Source organism: Salvelinus namaycush, chromosome 16 (genome assembly GCF_016432855.1).
Source record: "Salvelinus namaycush isolate Seneca chromosome 16, SaNama_1.0, whole genome shotgun sequence".
Classification (NCBI taxonomy): Eukaryota; Metazoa; Chordata; class Actinopteri; order Salmoniformes; family Salmonidae; genus Salvelinus; species Salvelinus namaycush.
In genome coordinates this window covers 21,977,591-22,001,789 of record NC_052322.1, presented here as the reverse complement: position 1 = coordinate 22,001,789, position 24,199 = coordinate 21,977,591, and the positions used below count along the sequence as shown (strand labels likewise).

General features: G+C 42.2%; 1 protein-coding gene across 1 annotated transcript in view; it reads left to right on the top strand.

Moving 5' to 3' along the window:
* LOC120061184 (metabotropic glutamate receptor 4-like) overlaps positions 1–24,199 on the top strand; it is a 134,958-nt gene that overhangs the window by 101,766 nt on the left and 8,993 nt on the right. Inside the window, exons 6-8 of the mRNA XM_039010789.1 lie at positions 3,987–4,187; positions 16,515–16,651; positions 22,743–23,678. Of these exons, the coding sequence (XP_038866717.1) occupies positions 3,987–4,187; positions 16,515–16,651; positions 22,743–23,678 (1,274 nt within the window). The remainder of the gene's footprint in view (positions 1–3,986; positions 4,188–16,514; positions 16,652–22,742; positions 23,679–24,199) is intronic.

Here is a 24,199-nt window from a genome sequence, read left to right as displayed (position 1 = left end):
TTTAACTTTCACACATTAACAAGTCCAATACAGCAAATGAAAGATAAACATCTTGTGAATCCAGCCAACATGTCCGATTTTTAAAATGTTTTACAGCGAAAACACCACGTATATTTATGTTAGCTCACCACCAAATACAAAAAAGGACAGACATTTTTCACAGCACAGGTAGCATGCACAAAACCAACCTAACTAACCAAGAACCAACCAAACTAACCAAGAAACAACTTCATCAGATGACAGTCTTATAACATGTTATACAATAAATCTATGTTTTGTTCGAAAAATGTGCATATTTGAGGTATAAATCAGTTTTACATTGCAGCTACCATCACAGCTACCGTCACAAATAGCACCGAAGCAGCCAGAGTAATTACAGACACCAACGTGAAATACCTAAATACTCATCATAAAACATTTCTGAAAAATACATGATGTACAGCAAATGAAAGACAAGCATCTTGTGAATCCAGCCAATATTTCCAATTTCTTAAGTGTTTTACAGCGAAAACACAATATAGCATTATATTAGCTTACCACAATAGCCAGAAACACAAGCCATTTACCAGCAGCAAAAGTTAGTGATCGTAACAAACCAGCAAAAGATATATAATTTTTGACTAACCTTGATAAGCTTCATCAGATGACAGTCCTATAACATCAGGTTATACATACACTTATGTTTTGTTCGAAAATGTGCATATTTAGAGCTGAAATCAGTGGTTATACATTGTGCTAACGTAGCTACTTTTTCCCAGAATGTGCGGATATTTTTATGACACTCAACTATTCTGACCAAATAACTATTCATAAACGTTACTAAAAAATACATGTTGTATAGGAAATGATAGATACACTAGTTCTTAATGCAATCGCCGTGTTAGAATTCTAAAAATAACTTCATTACGACATCCAGCTTAGTTATAGCGAGAGCGTGCCCAAAATCTGGGCGCAAACTACTAGTACACATGTTCGACAGATATATGAAATAGCATCATAAAATGGGTCCTACTTTTGATGATCTTCCATCAGAATGTTGTACAAGGGGTCCTTTGTCGGGAACAATCGTTGTTTGGTTTTAGAATGTCCTCTTCTCCAGTCAATTAGCACGGAAAGCTAGCAAAGTGGCGCGAAGCTCTCCTTCGTGAACAAACGCAGACAAAGCAACACGCCTAACGTCCCGAAAAAATTTCAATAATCTAATAAAACTATATTGAAAAAACATACTTTACGATGATATTGTCACATTTATCAAATAAAATCAAAGCCGGAGATATTAGTCGTCTATAACGACAGCTTTACAGAAGGCAATACCAGGTCCCTTCTCGCGCGTTCCAGAAAACAGGAAATTGGGGTCACGTCATGCCAAGAGCTTTTATTCGACCTCAGATCATGTTATACACTCCATTTCTTCTCTCACTGCCTGTTGACATCTAGTGGAAGGCGTATGAAGTGCATGTATACTAATACATATCAAGCACATTTATAGGCAGGCCCTAGAACAGAGCATCGATTTCAGATTTTCCACTTCCTGTCAGGAAGTTTGCTGCAAAATGAGTTCTGTTTTACTCACAGATATAATTCAAACGGTTTTAGAAACTAGAGAGTGTTTTCTATCCAATAGTAATAATAATATGCATATTGTACGAGCAAGAATTGAGTACGAGGCCGTTTGAAATGGGCACCTTTTATCCAGGTTACTCAATACTGCCCCTGCAGCCCAAAGAAGTTAAGGATGGGCGATACTTTAAACAAAATTTAATTTTCAATTAGTCGGAATGAGAAGTTGTAATATGTATAAAGGCAAAAAGGTAATTTTCTTAATAATCTACTGGAGAACCATTTTGGATTTAAGTATAACTTCTGTATGAGTGAAGCTTTTATTGAGATATTTAAAGCTTTAATATTTAATCATTTTAGCCCCCCCCCAAACTAATTTTAATTCATTAATTATGTCTGGCTTAGCATTCCAAATAAAATGACATATTTTTTTGCTCAAATGGTTTAAAAAACGAGTCGTCTGGAGTAGGCAGTGCCATTAGTAAGTAAGTAAACTGTGATAGGACCCAGAAGTTAATCATTGTGATTTACCTCTCGATGGTTGCAGAATCTTATCTATTTTTGCAAACTTTCTATTGAAGTTGATTCTGGTAAGTTCATTTATATTTTTTGAGATGTGAACACCATGTATGTCTACTTCACCATCCACCCATTTTATTGGTAAACTACAAGGTAGTGGAAACACTGTGTCTTTTAGCAATCCAATATATAACATGACACACTAGTCATAATTAGGTTTTAGTCCAGTGAGGCAAGAAAAGTGATCAAGATCTTCAATGAGACTGTGCAGGGAACCAGATTGTGGACTTAAGAAAAAACTTGAGACATCGGCATAGATTGACACATTGTCTTTATTCCCTGGATTTCTAACCCCTTGATGTTCTTGTTGGATCTAATTTTAATAGCTAGCATTTCAATGGCCATAATAAATAGATATGGAGACAGCGGACAGCCTTGTTTTACTCCTCATAAAAGCTCAGTACTTTCTGAGAAGTAACCATTATTTACTATTTTACATCTGGGGTTCCTGTACATAACTTTAACCCATTGTATAAGAGATTCACCAAAATGAATGTAACCCAGACATTTATATATATATTCTAGTCGTACTTTATCAAACGTCTTTTCAAAATCTGCTATGAAGACCAGGCCTGTGTTTCACCAGGATTTTTGCATCGCAACATTGAAGTGTAAGAGGCCTCCAGTTTTTTAAATGGATTGGATCTTTATACTTACCACCTGGGTCCTGTTTTAGAAGTAATGAAATCAGACCTTCTTGTTGAGTACCTGAAAGTATCATTTTTTAGGAGTAATTAAAACATGCTAATAATGGATCTTTGAGTATATCAAAAAAGGTCTGATATACCTCTATTGGTATACCATCAAGCCCTGTTTTTTTCCAGACTGAAAATATTATTTCTGTCTTTCTGTAATTCTGTTAATTTTACATGTATTATTATTATTAGGGAAAAAATCCTTACAGTTATACAGTGGAAATGGAGGAGACTGAAAAGAAAACAAATGCTTAAATATTTTGCTTCCTTTTTCAAAATATAATTTGGTGAATCATGGATGACTCCATCATTTGTAACAAGTTTCAGTAAGTTCTTTTTGGAAGCATTTCTATGTTGGAAGTTTCAAGAAAAATGTTGTGCATTTTTCACCATTTTCCATCCAATATCGTTTTAATCAGACTCCTTTCAATGGCTAAAACCTCTGGTCTAGCATACTGATAATATAGAGTCTAGACTATAGTCATGCCTCTGTACGGAATCACAACTCACTTATATAGAGCAGTCAGACCCAATGCCCCCACCTTGGCTGGTGGTTATGATTTTTCCTTCTCACTTGTGCTGTAATAATAGCTAAGACCAGCTGATTATAGGCCAGTGGAGTGTCCCACTGTCACTCTCTCCATGCCAACGCGCTGACAAGGCAGCAGCTAATTGCAGGACCAGGATGTTAATTGAAACCTTACTTGGTGATTAACACATTTCCAAAGCATTGAAACAACCTCGGCTATGATTAATATACACCTGTCATAACTAATTGCATTAATACTAAAGAATGATTAAGCCTGTCTTGCTCTGTCTTCCAGTCGTCCTCCACTCCTCCAACACATACTCTTGCCTTGACTAACAAACCTCTGATGAATAGTAGAACATAGCAGATGAACAAGACCTGTCGGTCGGTCATGTTTTCATTCTATATCAAAGGAGCCTATCCAAAAATAAATATATTTGTTAGAAATGTATATTTTTAGTCTCAAGGGAACTATAATTTGAGTTGTACACCAGACAACGGGATATATTCACTGTAATACAGAAGTGTGTTTATTGTCTTTGGACTAGATGTTATTACATGAGGGTTATGCTACTGTATAATGATTGAATTTAACAGTGGCTTTTATTTTGGTGTCCCTTTAGACCACGAGCGGATCGGGAAGGACTCGTCCTATGAGCAGGAGGGGAAGGTCCAGTTTGTGGTTGATGCAGTTTACGCCATGGCTCACGCTTTACACAACATGCATAAGGAGCTCTGTCCAGGGAAAGTGGGCCTCTGCTCCAAAATGGAAACCATCAATGGAACCATGTTGCTCAAGTTCATTCGCAACGTCAACTTTACAGGTTTGTCTTTGTAATGCAAACAGCAAACACCCGTGAACATATGCAAGGATGCAGATACACAAACAAAAATGATACAAATTAACACATTAGCAAAGGCATCAGCATTTCCTACATCTCTTGTCTGTAAGACAAAGCCTTACACCATACATTTGTAAAGCCCCTTTATCAATTGAAACAGACTTTGAAACGCCAGCTTTGTTCTTCCCACCACATTTACTTGAATGATGTGTCTTACGAGTGTAATTATTTTGAAAACAAACCATAATGAAAGAAACAATGTGGTTCTACGGCCAACTGAAATACCCCAGTCTTCCAGAGAGCAGCATGAAAAATGCCTCCCCTAAATAATCAGTTAAGAAAACATGAAAGCAAAAGCAGACTGCAGTGCTTGCGTACAAACCGATTATTACAAGCTTATTGCTACTCAGTTCAGAGAACTCATCTGCATTTTTATGGAACCTCTGTTGCCGGAGAAGCATTTGAAGCGGAGGTACACTACACTGTAGTATACTGCAGTAAAAGTGGGGAAAACATACAAGTGTGCTGCTTTAATGGAACATGTTTAAAGAAAAATACCTTACAGTTGTGGTGTAAGGTAAAAAAGAGAAAGTGGACATTTGATTACAGTCAGCCACACTATGTAAAGCTTGGTTAGTATTAGTTTGTAGATCCATTAAAGATCAATTGTAAAAGTTGCAATGCTAATTATTGCTGCATTTTCTGACAGAAAATGGCGCCCACACTGTCATACTCATTTTATAAACCTCAAAGGGACAACCGCAACTCCAGTCTTCATCCGTGTTGAAATTTCAAGGAAGGACAAACTCAGATTGCCTAATAACCAACCGTGTGACTGTGACTCATTGGCCTGCTAGGCTACTTTAGAGTATGGTCTCTGTCTGATGTCACTTTCATCTGTTCTAATAAGGTGCTGCTAATTATAAGTGAGCAGAATGTCAGAGTGACACAGTTCAGGCAATCAGGCGTAATGCAACACGTGCATTCTGACACCCACAGACGACTCAGACCCTCTCTTAGAGCTAATTATATGGTAATGAATGCCCTGTTTGGATGGAGGTGTGGTGTGATCCTAGAGGGAGGCACAATCCAGTTGAAGAATGGAAGGGAGAGCTGTAGGGGCAGAATAGAAAAGCTGAACCGCATAATGGGAGGGCTGGCTTATCATAGGGCTCTGATGCACTGTTTATAATGTTCTGCACAAAAAGAGACAACGATAGAGTGTATATTGAGTAGGCATACCAACTAGGGATGTGCATTATTCCCTTACAAGATGATTCTATTCGTACAGTGCATTCGGAAAGTATTCACACCCCTTGACTTTTTCCACATTTTGTTACGTTACAGCCTTATTTAAACAAAAAATGTAAATCACTTTTTTTCCTCATCAATTCACACACAAAGCAAAAACAGGTTTTTAGAAAAGTTAGCAAACTAAATAAATATACAACAACTGAAATGTCACATTTACATCAGTATTCAGACCATTTACTCAGTACTTTGTTGAAGCACCTTTGGCAGCGATTACAGCCTGGAGTATTCTTGGGTATGATGCTACACGCTTGGCACATCTGTATTTGGGGAGTTTCCCATTCTTCTCTGCAGATGCTCACAAGCTCTGTCAGGTTGGATGGGGAGCTGAAGTGTCGTTGCGCAGCTATTTTCAGGTCTCTTCAGAGATGTTCGATCGGGTTCAAGTCCGGGCTCTGGCTGGGCCACTCAAGGACATTCAGAGACTTGTCCCAAAGCCACTCCTGCGTTGTCTTGGTTGTGTGCTTAGGGTCGTTGTCCTGTTGGAAGGTGAACCTTTCTCCCTAGTCTGAGGTCCTGAGTGGTCTGGAGCAGGTTTTCATCAAGGATGTCTCTGTACTTTGCTCGGTTAATCTTTCCCTCAATCCTGACTAGTCTCCCAGTCCCTGCCGCTGAAAAAGATCCCTACAGCATGATGCTGCCACCACCATGCTTCACCGTAGGGATGGTGCCATGTTTCCTCCAGATGTGACGCTTGGAATTCAGGCCAAAGAGTACAGTCTTGGTTTCATCAGACCAGAGAATCTTGTTTCTCATGGTCTGAGAGTCCTTTAGGTGCCTTTTGGCAAACTCCAAGCAGGCTGATATGTGCCTTTTACTGAGCAGTGGCTTCCGTCTGACCACTCTACCATAAAGGCCTGATTGGTGGAGTGCTGCAGAGATGGTTGTCCTTCTGGAAGGTTCTCCCATCTCCACAGCGGAACTCTGGAGCTCTGTCAGAGTGACCATCGGGTTCTTGGTCACCTCCCTGACCAAGGCCCTTCTCACCCGATTGCTCAGTTTGGCCGCATGGCCAGCTCTAGAAAGATTCTTGGTGGTTCCAAGCTTCTTCCATTTAAGAATGATGGAGACCACTGTCACGTTCCTGACCTGTTTTCTGTTGTTTTGTATGTGTTTAGTTGGTCAGGACGTGAGCTGGGTGGGAATTCTATGTTGTGTGTCTAGTTTGTCTGTTTCTATGTCAGCCTAGTGTGGGTTCTCAATCAGAGACAGATGGTAGTCGTTGTCTCTGATTGAGACTCATATATAGGAGGCTTGTTTTGTGTTGGGATTTTGTGGGTGTTTGTTACCTGTCTCTGTGTTTGTGTTCTGCACCAGATAGGTCTGTATCGGTTTTGCACGTTTGTTATTTTGTAGGTTGTTTGTAGTGTTTCACTTGTGTTTGTATTAAACATGTTTAACACTAGCCGCGCTGCACTTTGGTCCTCTCCTTCACCCCTGGAAGAAAACCTTTACAGAAACACCCACCAAACCCGGACCAAGCAGCGTGGCAACGGGCAGCAGCAACAGCAGCAGCGGTACCAGGAGGAATGGTCATGGGAGGAAATCATAAACGGAAAAGGACCCTGGGCAAAGGTGGAAGAGAATCGCCACTCTTGGGAGGAGAAGGAGGCAGCCACAGCCCAGGAGCGCTGGATTGAGGAGGCAGCACGTAAGAGAGGCTGGAAGCCCGAGAGGCTCACCCAAAAATTTCTTGGGGGGGGGCTAAAGGGGAGTGTGGCGAAGCCGGGTTGGATACCTGAGCCAACTCCCCGGGCTTACCGTGGAGTGAGAGGGCGTCGTACTGGTCAGACACCGTGTTATGCGGTAAAGCGCACGGTGTCCCCAGTACGCGTGCTTAGCCCAGTGCGGGCTATTCCACCTTGCCGCACTGGGAGGGCTAGGTTGGGCATCGAGCTGGATGTCATGAAGCCGGCCCAACGTATCTGGCCTCCAGTACGTCTCCTCGGGCCGGCGTACATGGCACCAGCCTTACAGGTGGTGTCCCCGGTTCGCCTGCATAGCCCAGTGCGGGTTGTTCCACCTCGCCGCACTGGCAGGGCTACGGGGACCATTCAACCTGGTAAGGTTGGAGAGGCTCGGTGCTCAAGAGCGCGTGTCCTCCTTCACGGTCCGGTATATCCGGCGCCACCTTCCCGCCCCAGACCAGTACCACCAGTGCCTACACCACGCACCAGGCTTCCAGTGCATCTCCAGAGCCCTGTTCCTCCTCCCCGCACTCGCCCTGAGGTGCGTGCCCTCAGCCCGGTACCTCCAGTTCCGGCACCACGCATCAGGCCTATAGTGCGTCTCAGCCGGCCAGAGTCTGCCGTCTGCCCAGCGGTGCCTGAACTGCCTGTCTGCCCAGCGGCGCCTGAACTGCCCGTCTGCCCAACGCCGTCTGAACTGTCCGTCTGCCCAGCGCCGTCTGAGCCGTCCGTCTGCCCAGCACCGTCTGAGCCGTCCGTCTGCCCAGCGCCGTCTGAGCCATCCGTCTGCCCAGCGCCGTCTGAGCCATCCGTCTGCCCAGCGCCGTCTGAGCCATCCGTCTGCCCAGCGCCATCTGAGCCATCCGTCTGCCCAGCGCCATCTGAGCCATCCGTCTGCCCAGCGCCGTCTGAGCCATCCGTCTGCCCAGTGCCGTCTGAGCCATCCATCTGCCCAGCGCCATCTGAGTCATCCGTCTGTCAGGAGCTGCCAGAGCCGCCAGCCAGTCAGGAGCTGCCAGAGCCGCCAGTCAGTCAGGAGCTGCCAGAGACGCCAGCCAGTCAGGAGCTGCCAGAGACGCCAGCCAGTCAGGAGCTGCCAGAGACGCCAGCCAGTCAGGAGCTGCCAGAGACGCCAGCCAGTCAGGAGCTGCCAGAGCTGCCCTACAGTCATGAGCTGCCCTACAGTCATGAGCTGCCCTTCGGTCATGAGCTGCCCTTCAGTCATGAGCTGCCCTCCAGTCATGAGCTGCCCTCCAGTCATGAGCTGCCCTCCAGTCATGAGCTGCCCTCCAGTCATGAGCTGCCCTTCAGTCATGAGCTGCCCTTCAGTCATGAGCTGCCCTTCAGTCATGAGCTGCCCTCCAGTCATGAGCTGCCCTCCAGTCATGAGCTGCCCTCCAGTCATGAGCTGCCCTCCAGTCATGAGCTGCCCTTCAGTCATGAGCTGCCCTTCAGTCATGAGCTGCCCTCCAGTCATGAGCTGCCCTCCAGTCATGAGCTGCCCTCCAGTCATGAGCTGCCCTCCAGTCATGAGCTGCCACTCAGTCATGAGCTGCCACTCAGTCATGAGCTGCCACTCAGTCCGGAGCTGCCACTCAGTCCGGAGCTGCCACTAGTCCGGAGTTGTCCCTCTGTCCTGAGCTACCTCTCTGTCCTGGGCTACCTCTCTGTCCTGAGCTACCTCTTTGTCCTGAACTACCTCTCTGTCCTGAGTTGTCTCCTCTATTGTAGAGGGGAGTTGGTGAAGGTTCCTGGACCATGGTCGGGGGCGAGGGTCGCCACTCAAGGGACGCTAAGGAGGTGGACAAAGACAATGGTGGAGTGGTGCCCTCGTCCACCGCCGGAGCCGCCACCGCGGACAGATGCCCACCCAGACCCTCCCCTTGAGTTTTAGGGGTGCGCCTGGAGTTCGCACCTTGAGGGGGGGGTTCTGTCACGTTCCTGACCTGTTTTCTGTTGTTTTGTATGTGTTTAGTTGGTCAGGACGTGAGCTGGGTGGGAATTCTATGTTGTGTGTCTAGTTTGTCTGTTTCTATGTCAGCCTAGTGTGGGTTCTCAATCAGAGACAGATGGTAGTCGTTGTCTCTGATTGAGACTCATATATAGGAGGCTTGTTTTGTGTTGGGATTTTGTGGGTGTTTGTTACCTGTCTCTGTGTTTGTGTTCTGCACCAGATAGGTCTGTATCGGTTTTGCACGTTTGTTATTTTGTAGGTTGTTTGTAGTGTTTCACTTGTGTTTGTATTAAACATGTTTAACACTAGCCGCGCTGCACTTTGGTCCTCTCCTTCACCCCTGGAAGAAAACCTTTACAACCACTGTGTTCTTGGCGACATTTACCACAGGTGGATTCCAATCAATTTGTAGAAACATCTCAAGGATGATCAATGGAAACAGGATGCACCTGAACTCAATTTCGAATCTCATAGCAAAGGGTCTGAATACTTATGTAACTAAGGTATTTCTGTTTTTTATTTTTAATACATTTGCAAAAATGTCTTATGGGGTATTGTGTAAATTTATGAAGAATATTTATTAATGTAATCCATTTTAGAATAAGGCTGTAACGTACCAAAGTCAAGGGGTCTGAATATTTTCCGAATGCACTGTATCTACTGTACCAGTCAAATGTTTGTACACACCTACTCATTCAAGGGTTTTTCTTTATTTTCACAATGTTCTACATTGTAGAATAATAATGAAGACATCACATTTATTAAGTAACACATATGGAATCATGTAGTAACCAAAAAAGTGTTAAACAAATCAAAACATATTTTATATTTGAGAGTCTTCAAAATATCCACCCTTTGCCTTGATGACAGATTTGCACAGTCTTAGCGGAACGATATAGCCGTCTGTAGAGCAGGCACATTTCTTTATCAGGGGTACTTCGCGGAGACGACCCCTAACTTCCTCCATACTGAACACAGAGACATACAAATGGTATCCACAAGTTCATCTGACTCTAGGGAAGTAGATAAAGGGCTTCTTTGCCAAAATCCCAAGGTATCCCTTTAAGAATTCAAAGTTAATGCCTGAACTTAATCCTAACCTTAAAAATGTGGAGCTAATGCCTAAACTTCACCTTAAACACTTTGAAATTTGATCTTTGGTGCAAATTTGAAAATGGACAATTGAGAAACATGGATGACAGTCTAATTCTGACATGCGACTGAGAGCAGAAACAGGCTGCCTACCTCGTGTTGCTGGGCACAGTGAGTAGGCTACTGATATTCGCTGGGGTTGTTCAGCCTGCCAAATGACTTGTAGATCAATGACTCAACAAATCAAATCAAAATCAAATCAAGTTTATTTCATATAGCCCTTCGTACATCAGCTAATATCTCTAAGTGCTGTACAGAAACTCAGCCTAAAACCCCAAACAGCAAGCAATTAACACAGTTACATGCTTAGTTCAACACTGAAGGAGAGCACGCATCAGTTGTCACAAAATATGAATCACTCAGTCTCATTTAAATCAATCAGTCTCACTGACTTAACTTTATCTACCTAATTTACCTTTGAAGGGAATTGTTTATCTGCAAAATATAAGACAAAAGGGCAGCCTTCGTCAAGCCAGGTTCGTCAATAGACTCTAAATGAAGCTCCCTTTACCCCTCTTTTGACATCCAGCCTACCCCTACCACCTTCTCCAACCTAGCAGTAGCACTCCCTATAGAAAAGGACTTGAATGCATGTGATGAAGCTGACTCAGTAGCTCTCGTCATGAAAGTGCATTATTTAATTCCCCTTAGAAATTGTTTAGCGCGTTCATATTTCCCCATATATCTAGTAATTAATGTATCCTAAAGGTATATACTGTTATTCTTTTGCCAGTATCATGGGTATTTACTGTGCGCAAGGCAAGGTTAATTATGTGTCAGGGAAATGTTTGGTCGAGTTGCATTGTGACGCATTTCAGTTTCCTATTTAAATGCAGAAATGTACCATTTTGCAATCCTCCAACGTGGATGCGATGTTCAGGTGCACATGAACACTTGCTACACTGACGAGAAATAAGTTTGTTTATTTCCTTATTGTAACGTGTCCTGTGTCTGAAGTTTGCGTATCTCGGAACTACATCTCTTGTCTTATGTCTGTGTGTAATGGGCGGGTGCACGGCTCCATAAGTAATATGTTTTGCTGCCTGCTGGCCTGCAGAACTATTGCTGTTAAATGTGTATTCATTAATGGAAAGTATTTCCGCTTTGAGGATAAGCAGGAATGTTTAAGATGTTTATTTAAATGGTATATGTAAATGTGGGTATAATGAAGATGTCTGTTACATGATTTAATATGTCATATTTGGGTAAAGAGCTCCATGGTTAATGGTATGGTCCATAGGGAGTGGACGTAGGTATAAAGGTACAGTACCTGTTAGTTCAACCTGTGAACTGGGGAGTTATGTTCAGCTCTGGTATGTGAGCTGTGTGGGGAGGCTGTCCATTGCCTGGTATACCCCAACTTGCTATTTTTGGTTTGGCAAGGTAGACCTGATTGAGGCTTAGGTTTTTGATTTAGATTCAAACCTGTATTTTGAGAGTCTGTTCATTTTGTTGATACCTTTTTGTAGATTATGTAAATATTCATTGGATTTCGTCATTCACCGGGAACCACCACGACAATGACCTTTACTTGCATTACTGGAAGACTTCTCAGTAATAATACTCAAAGGTATTGCGGTTAGACCTAAGATTAACTAAAAATCAATGACAAAAACACATTACCGGAAGGATGTATTGCCTTTAATAGTCTTACTGTACATTAGAATTTACAATTGAAAAGATTTTAAGGATAACAAGTGTTAACATGATCCCAGTCTATTCTGTCTGGGACCTGGAAGCACCCATGCTGACTAGAGGAAAGGAGGCCATTCCTGATATTGTTGAGGAGGTTGATTCTTGTTGATGTTAGTCCTACCACCATATTATCTATTTTTTCTGAAACAATGCTTCTGCTGCACTGGCTAAATTGTATCATATTCGGGGGATAGCACAGCTTACATCGTGAATTCCCGTCGTTCAAAGAAAGCGAGATTAGAGATAAAAAGCTCCAAATACCCATATCCATTACATTGAAACCCAGCGGCATTGCTTTAATTAAAAGCATAGAACTGTTAACATTTTTGTGATTGTAGGATGGCTGAGATTGTTAGTTCAGCTAGAAAAATACAATGTACTTCTGCATTCTTCAACAAACAATGGATACTTTCCTCAGTGAGTAGCCATAAGCAAACCTTCAAGTCAAGAGGGACCTGGCACATATGAACTTGCCGATTTGTTAAGCCAGTTAATTGTTGCAACTGCCTGCATATGAAATTTGAATTACAGAGTGGGGAAGCATAAACGTCAAATGCCATCCTCCCTGCCAGGCAACTAACAAAATTACATGCCATGACAAACTGCGAGGGTAGGGTAAAATACAGCTTGGAATTCAATGCGGCCTCCTTTGTGAGTTCGGTGTCACAAAGAAATAACAGGGAGAGGCTGACAGGACAATCAGCCACAGCATTGGCTGACTAATAACCAAGAGAGGCTGGGCCTCCATTTAAAGTGGTTGTAAATTATTGCGTGTCATTGTCACCACTGAATCCTTGTGTTTTCAAAGCCTACTTAGCATTTACAGGGAATGTAGAAGATTGTGATAGTTGTCACGCCCTGGCCTTAGTATTCTTTGTTTTCTTTATGTTTTTTAGTTAGGTCAGGGTGTGACATGGGGAATGTATGTGTTTTGTAGTGTCTATGGGGTGTTGTATGTGTATGGGGCAGAGTAGAGTATAGTTGTCTAGTTATGTCTATGGCTGCCTAGATTGGTTCTCAATCAGAGACAGCTGTCATTCATTGTCTCTGATTGGGAGCCATATTTAAGGCAGCCATAGGCAGTAGGCTTTTGTGGGTAGTTGTCTATGTTGTACGTTTGTAGCTTGGGTTTGCACTTACATCTTTAGCTTCACGATCGTTTGTTGTTTTGTTTCGTTTTGTAATTGTGTTCGTTACGTGTTTTTTCCTTCTCTAAAATAAAAGAGATGTATTTTTCATGCGCTGCGCCTTGGTCCTCTCTCTCTCACGAAGACGATCGTGACAATAGTTGTGTATCTTCACTGTTAGTTTGGTTGAGGAGGCTGCAGCACTAACAGTGGCTGAGGGAGGGTGTTTTATACTATATTTATTTATTTGTTTGTTTGTTTGTTGTTTTACATGTGCTCCATGTACTTTAAGTGTGTTTTATTCTGTTTTTCTCTGTGATTGAACCCCAGATATGATTATGGATTTGTGGTTTGAATGCAGGTCACTTGAGACCTTAGGGTAAACCACTGTGCATACAGTACAGCCCCTACCTTATGGGTTTTCAGCAGCTGTTCTGAAATTCATTTTTTTTATGTTCAGAGTCAGACTCATGGAAGAATAACCCCTTGAAAAACCTTGAATATGTATATCACATACAGTACCAGTATGTAGAGTATTTAAAAACAAATCCACAGACACTAAACCATCATCATGAGATGTATTTATGGATACTATTTTTACATCTAACCTTATTATTCAGTACAATGTATGTCATATTTACATAATGTAGGCAACTCAAATTATTCTAATATTACATAGTTGTACTTAACAGACTTTTTATACTTCTAATAACTTTCAAAGAGTCAGTCAAGAGTAAGGTTGACATCATTGGTTCTTAAGAAGGAACAATGTTTCAAACAAAATGTGTTTCAGCTGACTGGACAGTATTTTGCAAGGCTGTAGACCCTATAGACCCCTCAAACTCAACTCTGGACTTCGAAGCCAGTGCCACTGCATTTCTTCATTGTTCCCCTCTGATCAGGGACAGATTTAGACCTGGGACACCAGGTGTGTGCAATTAATTATCAGGTAGAACAAAAAAACAGCATGCTCTGAACCTCATAGGGTAAGAGCTGAGTACCCCTGCTATAGACTATTGCCTCAGAATTCAACCATATGATGCCAGTTTTCACACATTCAATAAGTGACGACTTTGACAAAACTACAGTAGACCTCTGAGATGAAATGTAAAATGACATAGAAAGTTGACTCCCTAAAAGTCTTGGAAGTCTTGCTCATGGAAGCCTCTTGAAGAGGTAAAGTGTGCCAATGCCAGTCTATCTAAAGGTTGCCAATTTTATCTGGCACTAGATAAACCTTTCTAATTCATAATTTTTCAATGACTCACACAGTACTTCATCAAAACGAAATGAAAGTGACTTGTATATGAATACAATTAGAGTAGTTTTCTTTTCATGAAAAATGTGTACAGTGGAGGCAGCAAGGCATTCTCATAACTCACCACATATAACAACTTAAGTTTGCAAACTGAGAATATTGGCCTTTTGATCTACTCTTCATGGGTGACACCTTTTCACTTGTGGACATTGCCCCTTAGAAACTATTCTCTTTAGCTATAGAGAGACGGATACCTTTTGACTTGAGTAGATAGTGAGTGGAGCAGAGAAAATGTACGGGTCACATTCTTAGCGATGAGAAACATGATTATAAACTGGATGTGTTCAATGTGCGTTTATCTCTTTGAAAGTGGGATGACCAACTCTTCTATGAGAACTCATTCCCTGTAGATTAGATAATATGCTTAGGTACAGAGAAAACGTTTGACTGATGTTCCCCATAAGGGATATTTCTATGATGTTCTGAAGCACAAAAAAACATCCACTATCCATCCTAGGCCCATATTACATTTAAACAGGAAGTCAGCACTAAAATGAACCATCTTGTATTTCGAATCTCCTTTTAAAATCTAAGCTTTCTTATCCACTAACCTTCACAGCCGAGATCTGAGACCTGTCTTGCAAGCACACCTATGTGTATTGCTTTGATGTGTTGGAGTGTGTGATGTCAAGTGCCACCAAAGTGAGCTGCAACCATATTTTAAAGGGATGTGATGTGGGGAGGAGAGAGAGAATGAAAGAGAAAGAAAGAGAGATCCTCTCTATGGCCTACCGCATCTATCCACAGCCACATTCTCTATGGCCTTCTCTCTTTATCCGCATCTGTCCACAGCCACATTCTCTATGGCCTTCTCTCTTTATCCGCATCTGTCCACAGCCACATTCTCTATGGCCTTCTCTCTTTATCCGCATCTATCCACAGCCACATTCTCTATGGCCTTCTCTCTTTATCCGCATCTATCCACAGCCACATTCTCTATGGCCTTCTCTCTTTATCCGCATCTATCCACAGCCACATTCTCTATGGCCTTCTCTCTTTATCCGCATCTGTCCACAGCCACATTCTCTATGGCCTTCTCTCTTTATCCGCATCTGTCCACAGCCACATTCTCTATGGCCTTCTCTCTTTATCCGCATCTATCCACAGCCACATTCTCTATGGCCTTCTCTCTTTATCCGCATCTGTCCACAGCCACATTCTCTATGGCCTTCTCTCTTTATCCGCATCTGTCCACAGCCACATTCTCTATGGCCTTCTCTCTTTATCCGCATCTATCCACAGCCACATTCTCTATGGCCTTCTCACTTTATCCGTATCTATCCACAGCCACATTCTCTATGGCCTTCTCTCTTTATCCGCATCTATCCACAGCCACATTCTCTATGGCCTTCTCTCTTTATCCGCATCTATCCACAGCCACATTCTCTATGGGGCAGCTGGCTGCGGTGCTCTACTCGGCTCCCAACAGAAAATCACAGGATCCCCACACCCCTCATTTGACACAGTGAGGGGTTTGTGAGCTTGCTCAGGTCCAGGACCAGGCAGGAACACACAGAGAGGAAGAGGTGTGGGGGGGGGGGGGGGGGGGGGGGGGGGGGGGGGCTTACGGTAGTAATCAGGCCCCATGCTGTCATTAGACAGCGCTCTGAGGGGACTTTGGGGGCAATGTGTAACAAAACAACAGGCAGAATGAAAGAGAGTGAAATTATATGAGATTGGGCACAGACATGAGCTGTGGTCCGACACCCAGGGGAAAAGTCCCACGTAGCTGTCAGCATCCATTTTACTCCCCTCATATATAACAGTAGGGTAGAGAACTCATGCCCCAGCAGCTTAGACCTCATGTAACGCTATTCACATATAGCGTATGATGAAAAAAAAGACCAATAAAAGATTTTCGCACGACAGCTTTTATGAATAAACAAATACTTTATTACATAATTTCAGATAATGAAATGACCCTCTACCATCCAGTGTTTCTGATGCAATGTTTAATAACAATACTGTACATGTGGATGTTCATACCAAGGTTGTTATAGTTTCATATTGTGTACAAAGAATGTGGATTTTTTAACAAAAATGTCCCTTTTCATTTTTCTGCAGGAATTGCTGGCACTCCAGTGATCTTCAATGTGAACGGAGATGCCCCTGGTCGCTATGAGATCTATCAGTACCAGATGAAACACAACACCACAGAATACAAGATCATCGGCCACTGGGCAGACCAGCTCCATTTAGAAGTATGGCTATTTCTCTCATTATGACTTCCACTTGTTTATTGCATGGCACCCGTCAAGGTTTTCAATAATGGGAATCCAAGTAAATAACATATGCAGTTCGAAATAGAGTCTGTAAGGTTTATACAGTACATCATATTTTAGGTGAAAAAAGATGCACTGGCTAAAAACATGTCATATTAAACCATGATATGAATGCATTATTCATTACTGTATCCATAGCAGTCCATGCACCTTGCCTTGAGTTGGGTTGCTTTACCATCAAAGTCATTCAGGTCCTGGGATTTATCAATATCACAATAGGGCAGTAGATATCAGGGGCCGGCTGTGGGGTTACTGTTGCACACCCAATCCAGTTTTACCATTTTCATAGATTCCCCCCTAGCTGTTGTGAAATGCAGGCCCAGGGATAGCGATAGTAATATTCACAAAATGCTAACAACCATGTTGCCATTCAGAGACTGTTTACTTAGCTGATTCAGATTCTAAACCAGGCCATTTCAGGTAACCTGCAGGCATCCAAAACATATGATAATATACAAAATAATGGCAAAAGGACAAGGTCATTATGTAAGCCTTACCATATTACCACATTTGCTCGTTCTACCTAATTAGGTGGAAAGTGCCTTTTAAGCAAGGCTTATGTGGCTGAGAAGAGAACAGATACAGTATGTAGTTTCCTGGTGAGTTACACTATATGCAAAAGTATGTGGACACCCCTTCAAATGAGTGGATTCGGCTATTTCAGCCACACCCGTTGCTGACAGGGTTGTAAAATTGATCACACGGCCATGCAACCTCCATAGCCAACATTGGCAGTAGAATGGCATTACTGAAGAGCTCAGTGACTTTCAACCTGGCACCGTCATAGGATACCACCTTTCCAACAAGTCGGTTTGTCAAATTTCTGCCCTGCTAGAGCTGCCCCGGTCAACTGTAAGTGCTGTTATTGTAAAGTGGAAACATCTAGGAGCAACAACAGCTCAGCCTCGAAGTGGTAGGCCACACAAGCTCACAGAATGGGACCGCCGTGTCAGACCGTCGTCTGAGGACAGACGAGTAAAAATCGTCTGTCCTCAGTTGCAACACTCACTACCGAGTTCCAAACTCCTTCTGGAAGCAACGTCAGCACAAGAACGGTTTGTCGGGAGCTTCATGAAATGGGATTCTATGGTCGAGCAGCCGCACACAAGCTTAATATCACCATGCACAATGCTACGCATCGGCTGGAGTGGTGTAAAGCTCGCCACCATTGGACTCTGGAGCAGTGGAAACGTGTTTTCTGGAGTGATGAATCACACTTCACCATCTGGCAGTCCGACGGATTAATCTTGGCGGATGCCAGGAGAGAACGCTACCTTCCCCAATGCATAGTGCCAACTGTAAAGTTTGGTGGTGGAGGGATAATGGTTTGGGACTCTTTTTCATGGTTTGGGCTAGGTCCCTTAGTGCCAGTGAAGTGAAATCTTAACTCTGCAGTATACAATGACATTCTAGACGATTCTAGAAATGGTTTCCAGAAATGGTTTGTTGAGATCGTTGTGGAAGAACTTGACTGGCCTGCACAGAGCCCTGACCTCAACCCCATCAATTACCTTTGGGATGAATTGGAACATTGACTGTGAGCCAGGCCTAATCACCCAACATCAATGCCCAACCTCACTAATGCTCTTGTGGCTGAATGGAAGCAAGTCCCCGGCAGCAATGTTCAAACATCTAGCGAAAAGCCTTCCCAGAAAAGTGGAGGCTGTTATAGCAGCAAAGGGGGGACCAACTCCATATTGGTGTAGTCGTCTTGTTAGATGGTGTTTTTTTAAATGGTCCTTAAAAACAGATGTCTTTCATCCCACCCCCTTGTGTTTGGATTTATTCTAATCCACTAAAAGTTAATTGAATTGTGCCCTCATGCATATGTAATATTCCTTTTTAATATGCAACAACATAAACAAGATAGTTGTGGCCACACAATGTGATCAGTGTTAACTTTAACAGGCAGCTCAACCGAGTGGGTCATCTACATTTTGGCCAATTGTATTCCTGAATGCCGGTCATTGACCTAATGCACAGCCAACACTTCCTGTCCTTTCAAAATAGGAGTTTACCCTTCTACATTAATTATATTCAATTTACTATCTATTAGTTATGTCGTGTCTTTGACTATGCCAGATTAATTGCTATGACATGCTATTCTATAAAATAATTTCTCCGTAATTAATATTACCTGATTGAACTAATCATGTAAATGTTAATTAACTAGAGAGGGACACCACGAAAGAATATTTATAGAGCTGTTATCTTTCGAATAAACTCTTAAAGATTTAGTAAGATTTTACATCCATAACAGTCACATTAATCGTCATTTTATTCAGTCTCATCTGAAAGTTGTAAATCCTTGATTATCTGCAAGAATCCTGGCTAACAAGTTGAATCAGCAATACAAAATTGGGTTTAATTATTTATTTACTAAATACCTAACTAATCACACAGAATCACACATATACAATTAAATCATAACTTGATCACAAATTACGTCATACAGAAAAACGTCCCTAGCGGGCGGAATAGATATGACAGCTTGTTACACAAAGGGAAGGGGCTGAGTCCTAGTGAAAGAGCGGGAGACTGGAACATAGGCGAGCTGTGCTATCGTAAATACAGTATCTTATGCATTCTAAATTACCGCCCATTCGAAAAGGAAAATGCAATAAATATTTACTCTGAGCTGCGCTTCAGTAGGTTGGTGGTAGATGGACCGTGTCGCCAACCCGAGTCCTCTGTCCTTTGAAGAATGTCTCTGGTGCCTTACTGGATACGTTGGAGGAGCGTTGTGTGTAGTAGATGGAAGACCGTATCGTCCTTCCTAACCTGCGTTTAGCTGTTGCTAACTCAACGGCTAGGAGATATCACTTCTGTAGTGAATACGAGTTCAAAGTTCATACCATTCACAATCAAAGTCCATGCTGATGTTGGCATAGTTCTGTAGTTATTATCTGAACCATTCTGACACCGGATCGTCATCCTAGCGTACCCGGAACAGGAAGTTATATTCTTGTCAATGGCTTTTATAGTGGAGGGAGAGGGGTGTGTCTGAAAAGTTTATAACCCATGCCTCTTCACAGGGGCGGGCCACTGTGAGCAGAGGAACACTTATGAAAGTCCAGATCTCTCATTTGGAAGCTAAAATTACATTTCACCTCTTCACAAATAATGTCATATTCAAACATTTGAATTAAACAACAATTCCATGTGAATCCGATACCTCTGACGTTTAGACTTTCCACAGTAGAGTTTATGTCATTCTATCATTGATGAGAATGTGTCAGAGGGCAACCGTTGGTCGGATTACCAGAATATAGTTCATTTCCCCCCACTTCTGATGTTCCCAGAATCTCTATGTTAACCCATGGGTTTCCTTATGTCACATCGGTTATAGTAGGGAGAGAGAAAAAGGGGGAAAGAGGTATTTATGACTGTCATAAACCTACCCACAGGCCAACGTCATGACAGTTATATATTAATAGCTATTAATTCATATATTAATACCAAGAAAGTGATATTTCTCCATTTCTATTTTAGATTTAAGATGATAAAATAGTAATGAAAAGTATAGTTTTATTGACCTATTAATGAACTGCTGTTAATGTAAATGGTTAGCTTACTGATATATCCTAGATCCCTAGTTAACCATTGGTAATCTGAACATAGTAGACTACATCATTTCTGAAGAGGTGTCATTTCAGAATGAGGGGTGCTGTAGCTCTGCTGGTGTTGTTATTCTGTATTCTGTATTCTGTCGAGTGCATGAGCTCAGGAAAGGAGGAGAGTGGAGGGGTCGGAGAATGACATCATTCAACAGAGTGACAATGAAGAGGCAGTGAGCAGGGTGAAGGATTCAGATTAAGAGCCAAAGGCCTGAGGAAACAGAGACGACCCACAACTGACTGGCAAAGCCACCACACACACACCTGCAGTAGACTCCTCTCCCCCGCTCCCTTCCCCTCCCTGCCTGCCTGCCATGTACTCAATCATACTTAAACATTAATTATATATACCCATTGATTCTTAAAGAATATACCTTATAAATGCCTTATGAGGTTAGTATACTGAAAAAAAATATAAACACAACATGCAACAATTTCAAGATTTTACTGAGTTACAGTTCATATAAGGAAATCAGTCAATTGAAATAAATTCATTAGGCCCTAATCTATGGATTTCATATGACTGGGCAGGGGCGCAGCCATGGGTGGGCCTAAGAGGGCATAGGCACACCCGTGGTTACATGTGGTTTTTAGTCCGTTTGGACATACTGCCAAATTCTATAAATCAACGTTGGAGCGACTTATGGTAGAGAAATTAACATTAAATTCTCTGGCAGCAGCTCTGGTCGACATTCCTGCAGTCAGCATGCCAATTGCGCGCTCCCTCAAAACTTGAGACATCTGTGGTATTGTGTTGTGTGACAAAACTGCACATTTTAGAGTGGCTTTTTATTGTCCCCAGCACAATGTGCACCTGTGTAATGATCATGCTGTTTAATCAGCTTATTAATATGCCATACCTGTCAGGTGGATGGATTATGTTGGCAAAGGAGAAATGCTCACTAACAGGGATGTAAACAAATCTGTGCAAAAAACATTTGCGAAATAAGCTTTTTGTGTGTATGGAACATTTCTGACATCTTTTATTTCAGCTCATGAAACATGGGACCAACACTTTACATGTTGTGTTAAAAATGTTGTTCCATTATAGATAGCAGATTAATAGAATTAAGTTAGAAGGGTGAACTATTCTGTCGTTCTGCCCCTGTGCAAGGCAGTTTAACCCACTGTTCCCTGGGAGCCGATGACATGTCGATTAAGGCAGCCCCACCTCTCTGATTCAGAGGGGTTGGGTTAAATGCGGATAACACATTTCAGTTGAATTCTATCAGTTGTTCATCTGACTAAGTATCCCCTTTTCCCTTATTTTGAAGGGACAGGAAGTGTTGGCTGGGCATTTGGCCAAGGACAGACATTCCACATTTAACCCCACCCAATTGTGAAAATAAGTTGTTTTTTTTGGTTTATATGGAAAAACAAGCCATTTTTCCGTTTTTGTATGAGATCATTTTGGCAATAAATTTTAAATTAAAATAAACATATGATTTTTGTTTGCCATATTTTATCCTCTCAACTAATGTAATTTAGTATGCCATTATCGGATTCCCATATTTTTTAAAACACGGATTCAAAGACCGTTGAAAACCAGGAAGTGAACGTGAGCAAAACCAAACCTCATTTACCCCCCAAAATGTTTTACCAATTGTGCATCAAATGGAAAATGACAACGTTTTAAAATGTTGTTGACCTCTAAAACTTAATATTTTCAAAATTATATAATTACTAATATGTTGTTGTTTTACAATTTTAGTAAATCTTGAAAAATATGCTCTACCAGGCGGTTGAGTTACCCATTAAAGGAATGCTTTTCAGCCAAAGCTAGTGATAATGGACAATGGAGAAATATTGTTATGGGAATTTTTTATCTGTGCAAATTCAAAAATCCTTTCAAATCCATATCAGTATTCCCTCTCTGGCTCTTATCTTCAATATGTTTCACAATATTATTCAGGACATGTAAATCTACTGGCATTCTAAGCATATAAACTGTAAATGCATTCATTTACATGCATTTGACAAACAAATGTATCATATTTTATTAATATTTGATATCAGTCCTCATTTAACTAGGCCTATCTTCCATTTTAAGTAAATGAAGCGATGTAAATTCATGTATAATTTTTTAGATGCTTTAAAAAGTCTATGCAAATTCCAATGCAAAATGTGTTTACTCTAATTGGGCAGCTCAACTGGCTGGTTTAAGTCATGCAAACAATTATTTATTTTTTTAATAAATATTTTTTTGGGTGCCAGTTAAAGGGTTAATGACTGCTTTATTTGCATAATATAATTGTTTGATAAGTGCAAATGTTAATCTAAGTTTAATCAAATTTCATTAGGCCTATTCATGGAAAATATGCTTTCATAAAGTACACTATAACAGTCACAGACAGAGAGATAACTCCTCCACTTCTTCCCCTTCTCTCCACCAGACTAAGGAGATGCGGTGGCCTGGTGGGACATGGCAGGTACCCCAGTCTATCTGCAGTCAGCCCTGTCATCCTGGGGAGAGGAAGAAAACAGTGAAGGGTGTCCCCTGCTGTTGGCACTGTGAGCGCTGTGATGGCTACCAGTACCAGGCCGACACCTACAGCTGTAAGATGTGCCGCTTTGACCTGCGGCCCAACGAGAACCACACCGCCTGCGAGGCCATCCCGATCGTCAAGCTGGAGTGGAGTTCCCCCTGGGCCGTCATCCCCGTCCTCATCGCTGTGCTGGGCATCATGGCCACCATGTTTGTGGTGGCCACCTTCATCCGCTACAACGACACCCCCATTGTAAAGGCATCAGGGCGCGAACTCAGCTATGTGCTGTTGACGGGCATCTTCCTGTGCTACGCCACCACTTTCCTCATGATCTCAGCGCCTGACGTTGGAATCTGTTCCCTCCGACGGATCTTCCTAGGTCTGGGAATGAGTATTAGCTATGCAGCGCTGCTCACCAAGACCAACCGTATCTATCGCATCTTTGAGCAGGGCAAGATGTCAGTGAGCGCCCCCAGGTTCATCTCCCCAGCCTCCCAGCTGGTCATCACCTTCAGCCTGATCTCAGTGCAGCTCCTGGGGGTGTGCATCTGGTTCGGTGTAGACCCATCTCAGGCTATCATCGACTATGAGGACCAGCGCACGTCCAACCCGGACATGTCCCGTGGCGTGCTCAAATGTGACATCTCAGACCTTTCACTGATCTGCCTGCTTGGCTTCAGCATGCTGCTCATGGTCACCTGTACAGTGTATGCCATCAAGACCCGGGGGGTGCCAGAGACCTTCAACGAGGCCAAGCCCATCGGCTTCACCATGTACACCACCTGCATCGTCTGGCTAGCCTTCATACCCATCTTCTTTGGGACTTCACACTCAACAGAAAAGGTTCATGTTTACTTTAACAATTTTACTCTTGGTAATGATGCTTTTAAATGCATTACCTATTAATTCATAATCATCCAATTTTAAATGTTTTGTTGTTGAACTTTACTTATATTATGATAGCAACATTTTTGTTTCATTATGTATCTTCAAAATTGTTTAAAACAATCATTTATGAAATCATTTAGTTATCCTTGACAGCCATTACTCATACTATCCTGTTTTGAGGAATTTTCCAATGTTGGCCGATTGAACTAGCTTGTAAAACTAGTTTGTAAGTAGCGAGCACCATGATGACAAGCAAATTAAATTCACTCGTGTATGCCGAGGATTTGTCAAATCTGTCCAAGAGCAGATGCCATTGAAGCTAATCACAGAAAGGGGGGGAAAAGCATGTGATCCTCCTAGAACAGAGCAAAACTGGTCTACAACCCCCGTGTCTCGAAAAATAATACACATTCATAGGTTTTGATATTATGCATAATGTGTACAATTTAATTTCGCTCTCCATTGGGTTCTAAAAA